Source organism: Sinocyclocheilus grahami, unplaced genomic scaffold (assembly GCF_001515645.1).
Source record: "Sinocyclocheilus grahami isolate Dianchi unplaced genomic scaffold, SAMN03320097.WGS_v1.1 scaffold6.1, whole genome shotgun sequence".
NCBI lineage: Eukaryota > Metazoa > Chordata > Actinopteri > Cypriniformes > Cyprinidae > Sinocyclocheilus > Sinocyclocheilus grahami.
In genome coordinates this window covers 1,034,607-1,049,135 of record NW_015505185.1, presented here as the reverse complement: position 1 = coordinate 1,049,135, position 14,529 = coordinate 1,034,607, and the positions used below count along the sequence as shown (strand labels likewise).

The following is a 14,529-nucleotide window of genomic DNA, read 5'->3' as shown; positions in this document are numbered from 1 at the left end:
CCTCTATGGTTCAGCCTCCCTCTGACTCAAGGAAAGGTTAAACTGAGAATAATTAAAGAAGAGCGCCTCAGGCTGAGCTTGTCACCCTTAAGGCAACACTCACTGGTCAGCGGTAGGCTGTTTCAAAGGGAGCTCAGTAGAGCTCAAGTACTCCTACCTAGTCAGTATCATATGGTTGAAATAAATGACACATTAATGACACTTTCATTTATTTCACACTTGGTGAGGATGTGGAAATGCCAGCAATGCAACAATTAATGACTAAAATCCTTGAAATAGAAAAATAAAACATATGTTCAGTAAGATTTATGTTTTTGAAAGAAGTCTCTTATGCTCACAAGATTTTTTGTAAATATTGTAATTATTAAAATTTAAAATAACTTTTCTATTAATAATTTAATTAGAAATTGTTTTCTATTTTTTTTTTTTATGTTTTTTTTTCTGAGAGACCAAAGTGGCATTTTGCTCAAGAAACTTTTCTTATAATCAATGTTGAAGACAAATATTTTTGTGGAAACCGTAATACTTTTTTTTCAGGATTCAAACAGGATTTCAGGATTCAAAAAGAAAGTTCAAAAGAACAGCATTTTATATGAACTATAATACTTCTGTGACATTATATATGTTGTTACTGTCACTTCTGATCAATTTGATGCATTTTTACAAAATAAAAAATATGAATAAAAAATAATTATAATAAAAAAAATGTAAATTCATTAAACATGAAAGTAAAAAAAGCATATATATGAACAGCTGTTGTATGCAAATCCCCTTTTAGTGTCCATGGAAAAATAAAAAAACATGATGATCAAAAATAAAACTAATTTTGGGGTTTAAATATTAATTTAAAGTTCATTCATTTAAAGACTAAGTACATAAACATTTACAGTCACACATCCATTCATGTTCATCATGCCATATGACTATTTCCACCTTGATATCATATATAGCTCTTATTGTTATTATCGTAAAACCTGTTCACATGAGATCTGCATCAAACATTTTAAGAGGCTTTCAAATGCCATTTGTTTAATCATTTATTTATTTATGTTTTATTTATATGACAGTGATGGCTAATTTCAATTTAACTCAATTTTACTATGGTATTTTGGTGTAAAACACGGCTACAGTACAGGTGGTACAGTATTTTTGTAGGCAACAACCACAAGGCCACAAGTCTAAAAAGACGCCACACATAACACTGAAGTTCACAAAACCAAGACAACTGAGACACGTTTTTTTCTCCTTTTTCGCATCATCTTGAAGACAGAGATTATCTTGGAAGCGCTTGAACGATCAGTGACAAGAGAGAAAGTGTACTTTAACGAGTCCATGCGACGCTGCCACACTGATTGTCTGCTTTTAATCCTCGACCTCATTATCACCCTCTGGTCTTACTCCAGCAGTAAATTAATCTATCTGCAAAGTGTCAAATCTTCTCACCTTCCTCCTGGTAATCACCCGAGGTGCAAATAAAACCAGGGAGCCGGGTTCGCTCAAGACCCCGCGTCCGTTATCAACAAGATGATGCCGTGTTATAATTAAAAACCAATTGGCCATTGTTGGGTTGCTCATTAAGCCGATCAAATATTTGTGTCCTCACTAAGGTCAATGCAATGACATACAATAACAGGAAAAAACATTAGAGATTGGAAAAGTTGCACAGAGAAAACAGCCAAAAAGTCATTAAAAATATGCTAATTTTAAAGCTACACCATTTTAAGAAAGAAAGGACTGTACAAAGTAACAAACAAAGCACAGTCAAAAAACAAGTTAAACTGTCAACACTGATACCTTTCTTAAAGCTTAAAACAATAGTTCATTCAAAAAAATGAAAGTTTGCAGAAAATGTACTCACCATGAAACTATCTGAGATTAGTTTATTTCTTCATTGGAACAGATTTGGAGGAATTTAGCATTCTAGCACTTGCTCATCAATGGATCCCCTGCAGTGAATGGGTGCCGTCAGAATGAGAGTCCAAACAGCTGATAGAAACATCACAATAATCCACAAGTAACTCATACGACTCCAGTTCATTAATTAACTTGTTGTGAAAAGCTGTGTGTTTGTAATAAACAAATCCATCATTAAGCCCTTTTTGCTTCTGGCTAAAATACAAGTCCTCTATCCATAATATTGCTTTCTCCAGTGAAAAAGTCTGAATCAGGTTAGAAATATGCACAGATCAAGCACGGTTTACAAGTGAAAACAGTCCAAAACACTTCTAAACAAATATAAAAGGATATATAAAGGATAAGAGATGATGGACTTTTTTAATAGAGGAAGCATCATGCATTATGGACTGTTATTTTAGAATAGTAGCAATGGAAGCAATGGCTTCAATCATTTTTTTTTTATTACAAACAAACAACTTTTCACTTCACAAGATGGAGTGGAGTCACGTGGATTACTTGTGGATTATTGTGATGTTTTTATCAGCTGTTTGAACTCTCATTCTGACGGCACCCATTCACTGTAGAGGATCTGTTGGTGAGCAAGTGAAATAAAGCTACATTTCTCTGAATCTGTAATGATTTAATTCCATTAAAGGGGTCATATGATGTTGCTAAAAAGAACATAATTTTGTGTATTTGGTGTAATGAAATGTGTTTATGCGGTTTAAGGTTAAAAAAACACATACATGATTGTTTCTTCTCTATGCCCCCACTTTCTGAAACGCATCGATTTTTACAAAGCTTATCGGTCTGAAAAGCGAGGTGTGCTCTGATTGGTCAGCTATCCAGTGTGTTGTGATTGGCCGAATACCTCAAGCATGTGACGGAAATGTTACGCCCCTTACCATATTGTGATGCCTTGTCCGGTCCCGGCATGACGAGACAAAAACATTCAAACCCATTATAAACGAGGCATTTATTGCATCCAGTGTGGACATATTTACGGATTATAATGACTTATACTGTCTTTTTACAAGTTGCGTTGCATCGCGCCGAGTAAACATAAAACCATGTCTGCATTTGTGATCGCAAAGTTGATGTATTTCCTCAGCGACCAGCACGGATCAGCTCCAGGCATGACGAAGCGGATATCGTCCTCTTCGTCATGGAAAAATTGCAGAAATCTAGTAACACTCCAAGAGAAAGTGAAAATTGCAGAAATCGCATCACATGACCCCTTTAATTGTGCCCAAACGTGTAATTGTGCTCAAATTATTTCAATTTCTTAATTCATGATGGCAGTGTAATTCGTTAACACATTAACACACTATTTATCTGATAGAATTCTGAAAATCATGCAAAATGCATCTTTAAAAGCACCATATCAAACTGCAAAAGGCCCTGCTTCACAGAACGACCCCTGGGTTAAGATATGGCAGTGTTAAAACAAAAACCCTCCACTACCATTAACTGTAAGCGAGATATGCATGGCCTTCGCTTCACTAATATGATGATTTATTAAAACAGCTATATATTTGTAAAAGATAAAGGTTCCTAGAAAAATCCAACAAAAAAAATCTGCAATACCTTTCTACTTCATACATTATTGAGGAAGAAAAGATACTATGTAATAGAAAGATCTAAACCCATTCTCTCATGTGAATTATTTATCAAACTCAAATAACAGATGGTATAATTTTCTTAAAATATCTTAATCATTATTCAAAAGACACAGTTGTATAAAACAGTTCCTGTACACATGCTTTTGTGTGATCAGAATACGGTTTGATTCTTTATACGTCCCACATGGATCTGAATCAACATCAACACAGTCCTATAAACAAAGGCATTTGCGTCTTCTGACTTCTAACCAATCCTTAATTCCTGAAATTAAAATGTTATCTGCTCACCAGGTTTGAAATATAGGACCGCACGTAGAAAGTATAATTATCATTTGATTATTAAAAGACTCTCCTGAAGGTCTTGTGTCATCACGGTGATGGAAAAATGATGTCAAACTACCCAAGCAAATTCAATTACCCAACCAATTTCTCGGCTGCGCTCGTACTGACTTATTGGGACATTAAATATTAATGGGAGCATAGATATCAAATTTGCTCATCATTAGAAGGTGCACACATTGTGGGCTAATCACAGATGTTCCACATCACTCAGATCCTTTCAGCAAAGAATTAAACACTCCAGCACAAAGGAGCACCTACATCTGTTGCTCAACTATTCATAAAAGTCCTAAAAGAACAGGATTTTATTAAGTAAATTATTTTTGTAAATACATACATGAGTAAACTTGGGTCACAATGTTGCTCCAATAGCAATATACAATAAAGTAAAGGTGAAGTGTATAATTTCTGTGACACTGGCAGGACTAAATGCAAATGCAAAATAAGGAATATTTCCAAACAGGTTTCCTGGACATCTATTGGTCAGACAAATAGAAAGTCCCGCCCCAAACTCACGCCATTGGTTGGAGTCATGGAGTCAATGTTGTTATGTCAGGTCAATGTTTTAAAAGCACCACAGAGCCACAGTGTTTAGACTTCAGGAAAACCAACCTATAAATACCTTATTTATATAGCTGCATCTGAATATTAAGCCTTTAAAAACATCTATGATTGGAAAACAATATATATAATATTCATATTATGAGTGATCAATATGGGCTTTTAAAATAGTTTTTAAAACAGTGTTATAGTATTGAGTACATGTACAGTAAATGAACATACTGTCCAGAAGGCCAGCAATTCACTAAAAATGGTTTTTTTATTGGTCTTATGAAGTATTCTTATGAAGTATTCTAATTTGTTGAGATAGTGAATTGGTGGGTTTTTGTTAAATGTGAGCCAAAATCATCACAATTAAAAGAACCAAAGACTTAAACTACTTCAGTCTGTGTGCACTGAATTTATTTAATACACGAGTTTCACAATTTGAGTTGAATTACTGAAATAAATGAACTTTTCCACGACATTCTAATTTATTGAGATGCACCTGTATATGCATCTCTTAATTACATATTAATTTTTATTAATACATGAAAACTATGTTTTTTCAGACTAAGAGGGTTATTCAGCTTCAGATAAAGTTTTGGGAATCCTTAACAATGCAATCCCACATCTTCATCTAATTTTAGAGAATAAAAGCATGGCAGCAGTCTCAAAGACACACCTGAGGGGGGAAGGAGAGTTATCAGGGCATTAACTCACTGTAAACCCAGCAGACACACTGGCGATCTTACAGATTGAGATGACAGCCAAAACAGTGGGAGTTAAGATGCAGTGTTGGTGAAGTGTTTGGTGTTAACACAGAGATAGAGAGCGAGCGGTACCTGCTGTTAAACCTTTCTGGATGCTTCTCTCTCATAATGTGGAATCGATGAGCGATGGATGCATCCTGCAAAAGGAGAAAAAAAGCTAATCAGATCAGGTTTTTATGCACACCGATACACCATCATCGCTGTTTCGCAAGCTTCTGACAATGGTTCGTTAGGAGCCTTTGACGTACTACACTCGCACATCAGTCTCTCATCATCCTCTGTGCATCTGGGTCTTAAAATCTTGAGTTTGTCAAAACAGCTGTGTGAAGATGAAAAGACAACAGATTGAGGATTGTATTGAATAGTTTCATGATGGTTTTATCACGGACCATTAGCTATAAACAAAAGCCCCACAACAGAGACGTCGCAGACAGAGACGTGTTTATTTTAAAACCAGATGAATGTATTTTAAAACCAGACAAAACTCTGACGACAAAAACAAAATTCCTTCCCCCACACCGAGCTCCAATTACGGGACTGATCGCCCTTCCACACGACTGGAAACAAGTTTCAGCTCCATGCATATTTATGTGTGTTAACAGATTAGGTGTTTGCGATTCTTTGCTGGGGTTCTAGCCAACGATGATGAGTATTGACAAGAGGACTGAACACGTGGTTCAGGCTAATTAGTCGCACACACATACAGGATGCTGGCGCCTGTCACAGGTATTCTGACATCTGGGGTTAGAGGTTCAGATGCACTTGTGTGCGCTCTGTTTGCATGTGTTTTTTGTACTGTAAATGTTTTGTTGCTATGGTGATGTATAGAGATGGTGGTTGAAACGTAAAGTGACTATATGTCCTGATTGAGAAATGTAGATTCTGAAGGCCTGACCATTTGTAAGGACGAAGAGGAGAAGCATGACAAACATGACACTTTTATACACAATATAGAAGATATACATTCTTCATTCAGCAGAATTTCACAGATTGCCCCCATTATCAGCAAAAAAAAAAAAAAAAAACAGAAAAAAAAAAAAAAAAAAAGAAGAAGTAAATATCTGGCAACAAAACTAAATTTTTATAATTTGTTACAAGTTATTTTTGTGCTGACATATTATGAAGATGCTGCATATTCACAGAAAACAGCAACATGGCACAAAACTACTGGATCTATGATGAATACAGGCAAAAGTGGCACATTTTCAGATAATTAGTCTGTTACACAAAACCATTTAAAAAAGTACCAGTATTCTACCTATACATGTTTTATACTTTGTATTTTTGCTAAAAAGGCTTAAAAATGTCTCACCACATTCTCAAAAAAATTTAATAAAATTATATATATATATTTTCATGATCCCTCTTATTTTGATTTAATTCTTAACATTTTGCACATTCTGCATGGGGTATGTAAACTTATGAGCACAACTGTATATATATATATATATATATATACATATATATATATATATAATATTAAAAGTTTGGCTTCCAAGCTAATTTTGTGATAATACTTTTTTCTGCTAAGTAGAAGATGTGTAACAGTCAATCTTTTCTTTATTAGATAGTTAAAATGTATTTGATTTGTTTACATCAGTCAGGATCTAGGACTATAATTATTATATTGTTTGATTTAAAAAATAATTGTCTTTTATACCTATACCTTTTCAGGAATAAAACATGATTTTTAATACATGCCAATTCTGTTGCATCATCAAAGCAAATTTTAACAATGTTAATTTAGGATTATAGAAAGTATATAATTATTACTGATGACTAAAACAAAATGTAAAATAAAAAAATAAAAACTTTTAAAAAGTAATAAATAAAGTTGTCATTTCTCATTTTCATTTAGTTTAAGTTGAAGTACTAAACTAACTAAAACTAAACAAACTAAAACTTAAAACTATATAGACATTTAAAAAAAACTTAACAAAATTAATAAAACTTTAGAAGTAAAATGAAAAGAAAAATATACAAATAAAATCTAATTCTAAATATTAACAAAACAACAAAAGTACACTAAAATAGCACTGTATGGAGATCAAACGTTCGCAAAAAAATGTTCCACAAACAGGTCATTTCCACCTGACTAGGTATATTCGGAGGAAATAAAGTATGAGCGAACTTGGGTGTGCTCAAACAGAGATTAAAAAACCTGCTGAAACTTTCTTCTTCCTCCAGGAGGGCCTCCCTATCTTTTCCCCCAAGCCCCAAACACACTGTTAGGACCATTTGTGAATCCAGCCCCTCCAATGAAACCACCTCCACACAGAAGACCCCCTGCTAGCTCACCACTGAAAAAAGTCTAGTGTAAGCCAAAAAAATCAATTCCTTTACGGCTGACATCTTTTAAACCCGCTGTTAGTTGCAGAGCAAAGGGAGGCCCGGGGTCCCACCAGTCTTGGTTTTCTTCAACCAAGAACAAGAAGAAAGGTAAAATGACAGGTGTATCTAAAAGATTGTATTGCTCTTTTCTAACAAACTGCACAATAAATAAAAACATGAGAGCAAAGGCACAGTCTCCCCTCGGCCTGGCTCTGGTTTGATGCCCGGCACTGAAACCAAGGAGCTTTCAGAGACGTCATCGTATCCGGCATCCATGAGAGAGAGAGAGAGAGAGAGAGAGAGAGAGAGAGAGAGAGAGAGAGAGAGAGAGAGCAGATTTCCTTTCATTGACTCTAAAGTCAAAGTTGCAGCAGTCAGTCACTCGCTATCTTTCATCTGCCGTTGTCCACCCCTCCCCGATAATTACCACTGCAAAACTCTCGTGCCCAAATTAATAAAGGGACATGTGTAATGTTCTCTCATAGTTCACCATTTAGTCCAATTACGGCTTGTCCAGGCAGATGATGTGCCTTCAGCGGGAGAGTAATGACTTTGACATGAGCGCAGGGTCATTAGGAAACAGACTACATTATCTTAGGCGATCCTGTGTGATTAGGGACTGTCTCTAGCTTCTGGCTCTGACCGAAATGATAACACCCCCTGTCTAACGGAGAGGGATATTTCAACTTTGGTATTTAAATGGTACCTAATTACCCAAAATATCACTTGACAGGGTGATCAGTCAGTGAGACAAGCGTTAATATGAAGAACAGCTTTGATTTGAGAGGGTTTTTGTTGATGCGTTACATTGATGCGTTTTACCAATCTTGTTGGTCTTTGGATTTAAATTTGACTACATATTTTTTTTTTTTTTTTTTTTTTAAGTATTTTGTATTTTGCTGCATTTCTTCTAGGCTATTTATCAGCACTTGCTATGAGAAATAAATTTTTACTTCTTAAGTTTTCTTTTTGACAGGGTTTCTGCGGGTCTTAAACGGTCTTACTGTAAAAAGCCTTAAAACATCTTAACCTGGAGCAGAAAGTCTTAAATTCATTTAATGCCATTAAAGGTTAAATCCAATGTATTATTTTGTATTTTTGTCTTGTTTTCCAGTACAAATATCTAAACATCCTTCAATCAAGATACATACTTGAGATGCAAAATAAAGATTTTAAGATTTCTGAGAAATGTATCAAAATTAAGTGTTTATGCTTGAAACTAGAAAAAATATCTGCCAGTGGGATCAGAAAAATAAGTGTGTTTTTCCTAGACCTTATTGGCAGGTATTTGTTTTTGCTTTAGTCATAAACATACTTCATTTTGTTGAATTTCTTTGTGTTTGTTTCCATTTATTCCTTACATTTTCTTTAGTTGATCTTAAAAAAGTCTTAAATTTACCTTCACAAAAGCTGTGGAAACCATATCTTTTATACTGACAATCACTCTTACATGAAAAGGTGATATTTTAAGTTACAAATATGAGCAATGATGCATATTCTGAGTTCATGTTAAAAGTTGTTTAGAAGCTGTGATACAGATTTTTGATGTAAATGTCTTAAATTACCCCTTTCTGTTAAAATGTTCTTGCACCATCTTGTCTGGCAACAGCTGCATTTGTTGGCTGTTTAGTTCCTAGAGTTCATATACATAATTACGGAAGACATTGTTTTTCATTTGCATAATCTGCAAAGTAATTATGAGCACGACTTGCTCTGTAATCTCTATTGGTTTTCAGTTGTTTTCAAAAGGAATTTGTGTTTTCTTGTAAAATGTGATAGGGAAAATATCACTTGATCCCACTGTGATTTGCACTTTCAACACATTGAAAATTTAATTTAATTAACACAGTACTGAATATATTGCAGCTGAATAATTAATGAGACAGAGATCGATCTATTTATAAATCAATTTACAACATTTTTATCATTTTATAGCATGTATAAAAGTATGTATATATCTATATGGAATTAAAAAATGTAATTAAATGTAATTAAATTAAAAACCATTTTTTTATTATTAAAATGACCCCATTCAAAAGTTTACATACCCTTAAACCTAATACTATGTGTCATTTCCTGGATGATCCATGACTGTTTTTATATTTTGTGATAATTGTTCATGAGTCCCTTGTTTGTCCTGAGCAGTTCAACTGTGTGCTGTTCTTCAGAAAAATCCTCCAGTTCCTGCACATTCTTTGGTTTTCCAGCATCTTCTACATACTTGAACCCTTTCCAAAAGTGACTGTATGATTTTGAGATTCATATTTTCTCACTGAGGACAACCGAGAGACTCATACACAACTATTACAAAAGGTGAAAACATGTACTGATGCTCAAGAAGGCAACAGAATGCAATAAGAGCCAGGGGGATGTAAACTTTTGAACAGGATGGTGATGTGTAAATTCTTCTCATTTTGTTTAACGATCATATTTTTTCATTTAGTACTGAACTTCAGCCGTCTCTTAATGCATTGTGTGGCATTCTTGAGCATCAGTACTGTACATGTTTTCACCTTTTGTAATAGTTATGTCCTCAATTGTCCTTAGTGTTAAAAAATTGATTTTTAAAATCATACAGTCAATGTTGAAAAGGTTTCAAATATGTAGAAGATGCTGGAAAACCAAAGAATGTGCAGGAGCTGGAGGATTTTTCTGAAGAACAGCAGGCAGTTAAACTGCTCAGGACAAACAAGGGACTCATGAACAACTATCACAAAATATAAAAACAGTCGTGGATCATCCAGGAAATGACACATAGTATTAAGATTCAAGGGTATGTACATTTTTGAATGGGGTCATTTTTATAAATTCAGTTATTATTTTGTCTTGTGGAGTATATGTAAACATCTGTTATGTGAAATAGCTTATTCAGGACAGTACTAAATAAAAAATAACATGCAATTTTCATGATCCCTCTTACTTTGTTTTAATTCTTAACATTTTGCACATTCTGCAAGGGGTGTGTAAACTTATGAGCATAACTGTTTACACATACACATATATATATATTTGTCTATCTCTCCGTCTATCTATCAAAGAATTGTTTTATGTAAAGGTGAACATGGGACTGAATGTTTCATAAATTGAACCCTTTCCAAAAGTGACTGTATGATTTTGAGATTCATATTTTCTCACTGAGGACAACCGAGAGACTCATACACAACTATTACAAAAGGTGAAAACATGTACTGATGCTCAAGAAGGCAACAGAATGCAATAAGAGCCAGGGGGATGTAAACTTTTGAACAGGATGGTGATGTGTAAATTCTTCTCATTTTGTTTAACGATCATATTTTTTCATTTAGTACTGAACTTCAGCCGTCTCTTAATGCATTGTGTGGCATTCTTGAGCATCAGTACTGTACATGTTTTCACCTTTTGTAATAGTTATGTCCTCAATTGTCCTTAGTGTTAAAAAATTGATTTTTAAAATCATACAGTCAATGTTGAAAAGGTTTCAAATATGTAGAAGATGCTGGAAAACCAAAGAATGTGCAGGAGCTGGAGGATTTTTCTGAAGAACAGCAGGCAGTTAAACTGCTCAGGACAAACAAGGGACTCATGAACAACTATCACAAAATATAAAAACAGTCGTGGATCATCCAGGAAATGACACATAGTATTAAGATTCAAGGGTATGTACATTTTTGAATGGGGTCATTTTTATAAATTCAGTTATTATTTTGTCTTGTGGAGTATATGTAAACATCTGTTATGTGAAATAGCTTATTCAGGACAGTACTAAATAAAAAATAACATGCAATTTTCATGATCCCTCTTACTTTGTTTTAATTCTTAACATTTTGCACATTCTGCAAGGGGTGTGTAAACTTATGAGTATAACTGTTTACACATACACATATATATATATATATTTGTCTATCTCTCCGTCTATCTATCAAAGAATTGTTTTATGTAAAGGTGAACATGGGACTGAATGTTTCATAAATCAATACTTACAGCCATCAATTCCCTTATTAACAAGATGACATTGACTAACATTTGTCCAAGCATGTCTCCCTCATTACATTTTCTTTTTTTTAAGATGTGTACAAATCTAAAGTAAAACAGAGCCGTCAAACCTGTAAATGTCAATTACCATATTTCCCCTGACATTTCTGGATAATGGCTGACATGCGGGCACCGTAATAAGCATCATTAGATTTCAGACGGCCTGAGATGCATCAACACACGACGTGTTTGTTCGTCGTTCGGTAAGACGAGAGCCGTGTAACGTCTACGGCATATTTCATTGTCAATTGGCAAGCTTCGTTCCTCACCACAGTGATGAGGGACGGCTTTGTTAATGTAATAGATGCTCTTGGCATTTCAAAAAGCACTCAGCCCTCTTGATTAGCTCATTTAGTCTTATTACTTAGGGGCCTTATTCACTTCTTCATTCATAAACTCCACTCACAGTCATCACATACTGTATCACGGTTAATAGACCAGACTAGCACACCGGCCAGATGCGTATATGCGAGTCTCTCTGTTTATTGGGAGGGAAAGAGTGGAAGTATGTGGACTGTTAAGGAGCCTCAGAGGTCTCTACATGCAACTTTTATTGTTCAGACTCACCACGCCAATAGAGAAGTAATTGTTCACGATGCTATACGGGACTGGATCTCCTCTTTCATCTTTGTCTACAGGAGTGATGTCAATCTTCCACCTGTCCAACATCACTTCAGTACTGTTCTCAATGTCCTTGAGAATCTGCAAAAGACTTTCTCCGTCGTAGCCTGAAAGCCAAAGGACACATTACAAATTACTCCATTGAGGTGTTTCGGGTTTGGATTCTCCATAGCTCCAGCTATTTATAGACAAGGAACCGACGTTTTTGTAACATTTAGATCTTAAGTAGTTATGAATGAGTAAAAAAACTGTGAAAATACTACAGTTATAATATGTGATAAGTGTCCCAGCATGGCTCGCAGTGTGGATTTAGACTTTAGGATTCACACAAAATCTCATTTACAGCATCAAATTAAAATATTGAAATGACTTAAATTACCTCCACCCCAGCGCAGACACCTTGCGAGGTCATTTCCTGTGCCGAGAGGAAGTACACACACAGGGGGATTCTGTTCAAAGTTGGCTTTATCTAAGAAAAAGAACAGCACTTCAGAGAACAATAGGAACAACAGAACATCCCATGATTCCACTAAAGTTGCTTTGGCAGAGGGGAAAAATATAACTTGTTTTACCTTTGCTCCAGAAAATAAAGCAATAATAAATAAAAAGGGCTATTTATGGGAATTCAACTGTACTATACACAGTACATAGTTTATACAGAGTCAAAATCTTCTAATAGTGGAGCACAGGTTTAAAAAGTGATTTTTGTTTTCACCATTATTTACAACAGGATCTGCAATTTCATGGGTTTAAATAAAAGTTTTTTAAGAGACAATAAAAACTACTTTGTGCATCAAAACCACTCTTTTTTGACATCTCCAGCACGTTTCATAATAACCAAAAATCAAACCATTTACACAGAACATTAGAACTAAAATCTACATCATTTGAATATAAAAACATTGATGTCTGTCAAAAAATAACATGCACAATAGTATTCGTATTATATAGTAATAGTAATTTTTTTGGAAAACCCACAATACTACATCATTGGTGTCTAAGAAGAAGAAGAAGAAGAAGAAGAACAGGCTGTCTGTCAGAGACAGTAATGTACGTAACACTTAAGTATAAATTTGTACTTCTCTCACTGAAATTAACACGTTGTTTAAAAGATTAAAAAGTCAATGATCAAAGTTTAATAAAGTGATGTTTAATTTTCAAATAAAAGATGATACATTTTTACGATTTGTTACATTTAATTACCTCTTTGCTGATTTTGAGCATACACATATAGACCCATACAGACTACAGTACATATGTATGTACACATTTACTGTATAATGAAATAAATGGCAATGTCAAAACTACAGTGGTTCTTTTCTAATACACTCCTCTGAAAGCATCCAGTCAATTACTCTGCCTTTGTTTTGATTGATAAAAAATGGAGGCAATTTTTGACACAAATAAAGGACTAAATGAGGACACAGTCATCTAAAAAAATCACCTGCAGAGACTATTCTTCAGATGATATAAATAATATGCCATTTCTTGAAGAAAGATAATCATCCTATTTGCCCCGAAAATACAGGTACGAATGTAATAGCTTTAGTTCTGTGAAAAATAAGCATTTGACTATTTCGACAAATATAACAAAATCACTTCTGTTCAAAAGAACCTCTGAAACAACCAGAAAAGCCTTTTTCGCAATATTTCCTCAAGATGTCTTTATGTTATGAAGTTTACTTTAGCTTGTTGTTTTTATTAAATCCAGAATGAAAACTTCTTGGATTTAATTTACAACATGGCACAGTATGGAAGCCCTGATCCACATGACTCAAGCTTTTAATTGCTCTAAGAAATGACTCAGTCAACAAGAGGCCAAAGCAAACAAGCAAGCACTATGTGGGCATCATACAACTGTGTTTCTGTTTTCATCTGAACTCACCTATAACATCAAGAATCCATCCAACGGTACCATCTCCACCACAGGCCAGGACTCTGAAATCTGGAACATCTCGAAAGAAATTTAAGCTGAAATGAAGAGCATCAGAATTACTAAGATGCCAAGTGTTAGAAAAGCAATATAACCATACTTTACTTTTATACTTCTACAACTATTAAATACTGTATATGCATGTATTTAATGAAAGATAACGAAGATTTATTAGACAATGCACATAAAAAATAGTCCAATAGTGAAATCTTTTTCACTGTATTGGATTATGAATTAATCTTTTGTTTAAATAACAAATGCAAATCCATCTTTTGGAAAGCCAAGCCTGTTCAGAAGCTAATCAAATCTATCAAGACAATGTTCATTGCAGCGTCTTCCGTTCCTTCACAATAATAAAGCTCTAACTGCATGAAGGGACCTTACATGGTAGAATGGCGCACAAAATAAGACTCTTAATTACTTTACTTATTGGGACATGCAGGCTTGGCAAATCATATTAGAT

General features: G+C 34.5%; 1 protein-coding gene across 10 annotated transcripts in view; it reads right to left on the bottom strand.

The window, feature by feature from the left end:
• The window catches only part of dgkb (diacylglycerol kinase, beta), a 54,094-nt gene that overhangs the window by 20,299 nt on the left and 19,266 nt on the right, over positions 1–14,529 (bottom strand). For all 10 annotated transcript variants that reach the window (XR_001609422.1, XM_016274573.1, XM_016274581.1 and 7 more), the window contains 4 exons: positions 14,019–14,104; positions 12,513–12,602; positions 12,080–12,240; positions 5,243–5,307 (listed from right to left, as the gene is read on the bottom strand). Coding sequence is in view for 9 of the 10 variants with exons in the window: in XM_016274573.1 (XP_016130059.1) it covers positions 5,243–5,307; positions 12,080–12,240; positions 12,513–12,602; positions 14,019–14,104 (402 nt within the window). In the remaining variant the exon portion in view is untranslated. The remainder of the gene's footprint in view (positions 1–5,242; positions 5,308–12,079; positions 12,241–12,512; positions 12,603–14,018; positions 14,105–14,529) is intronic.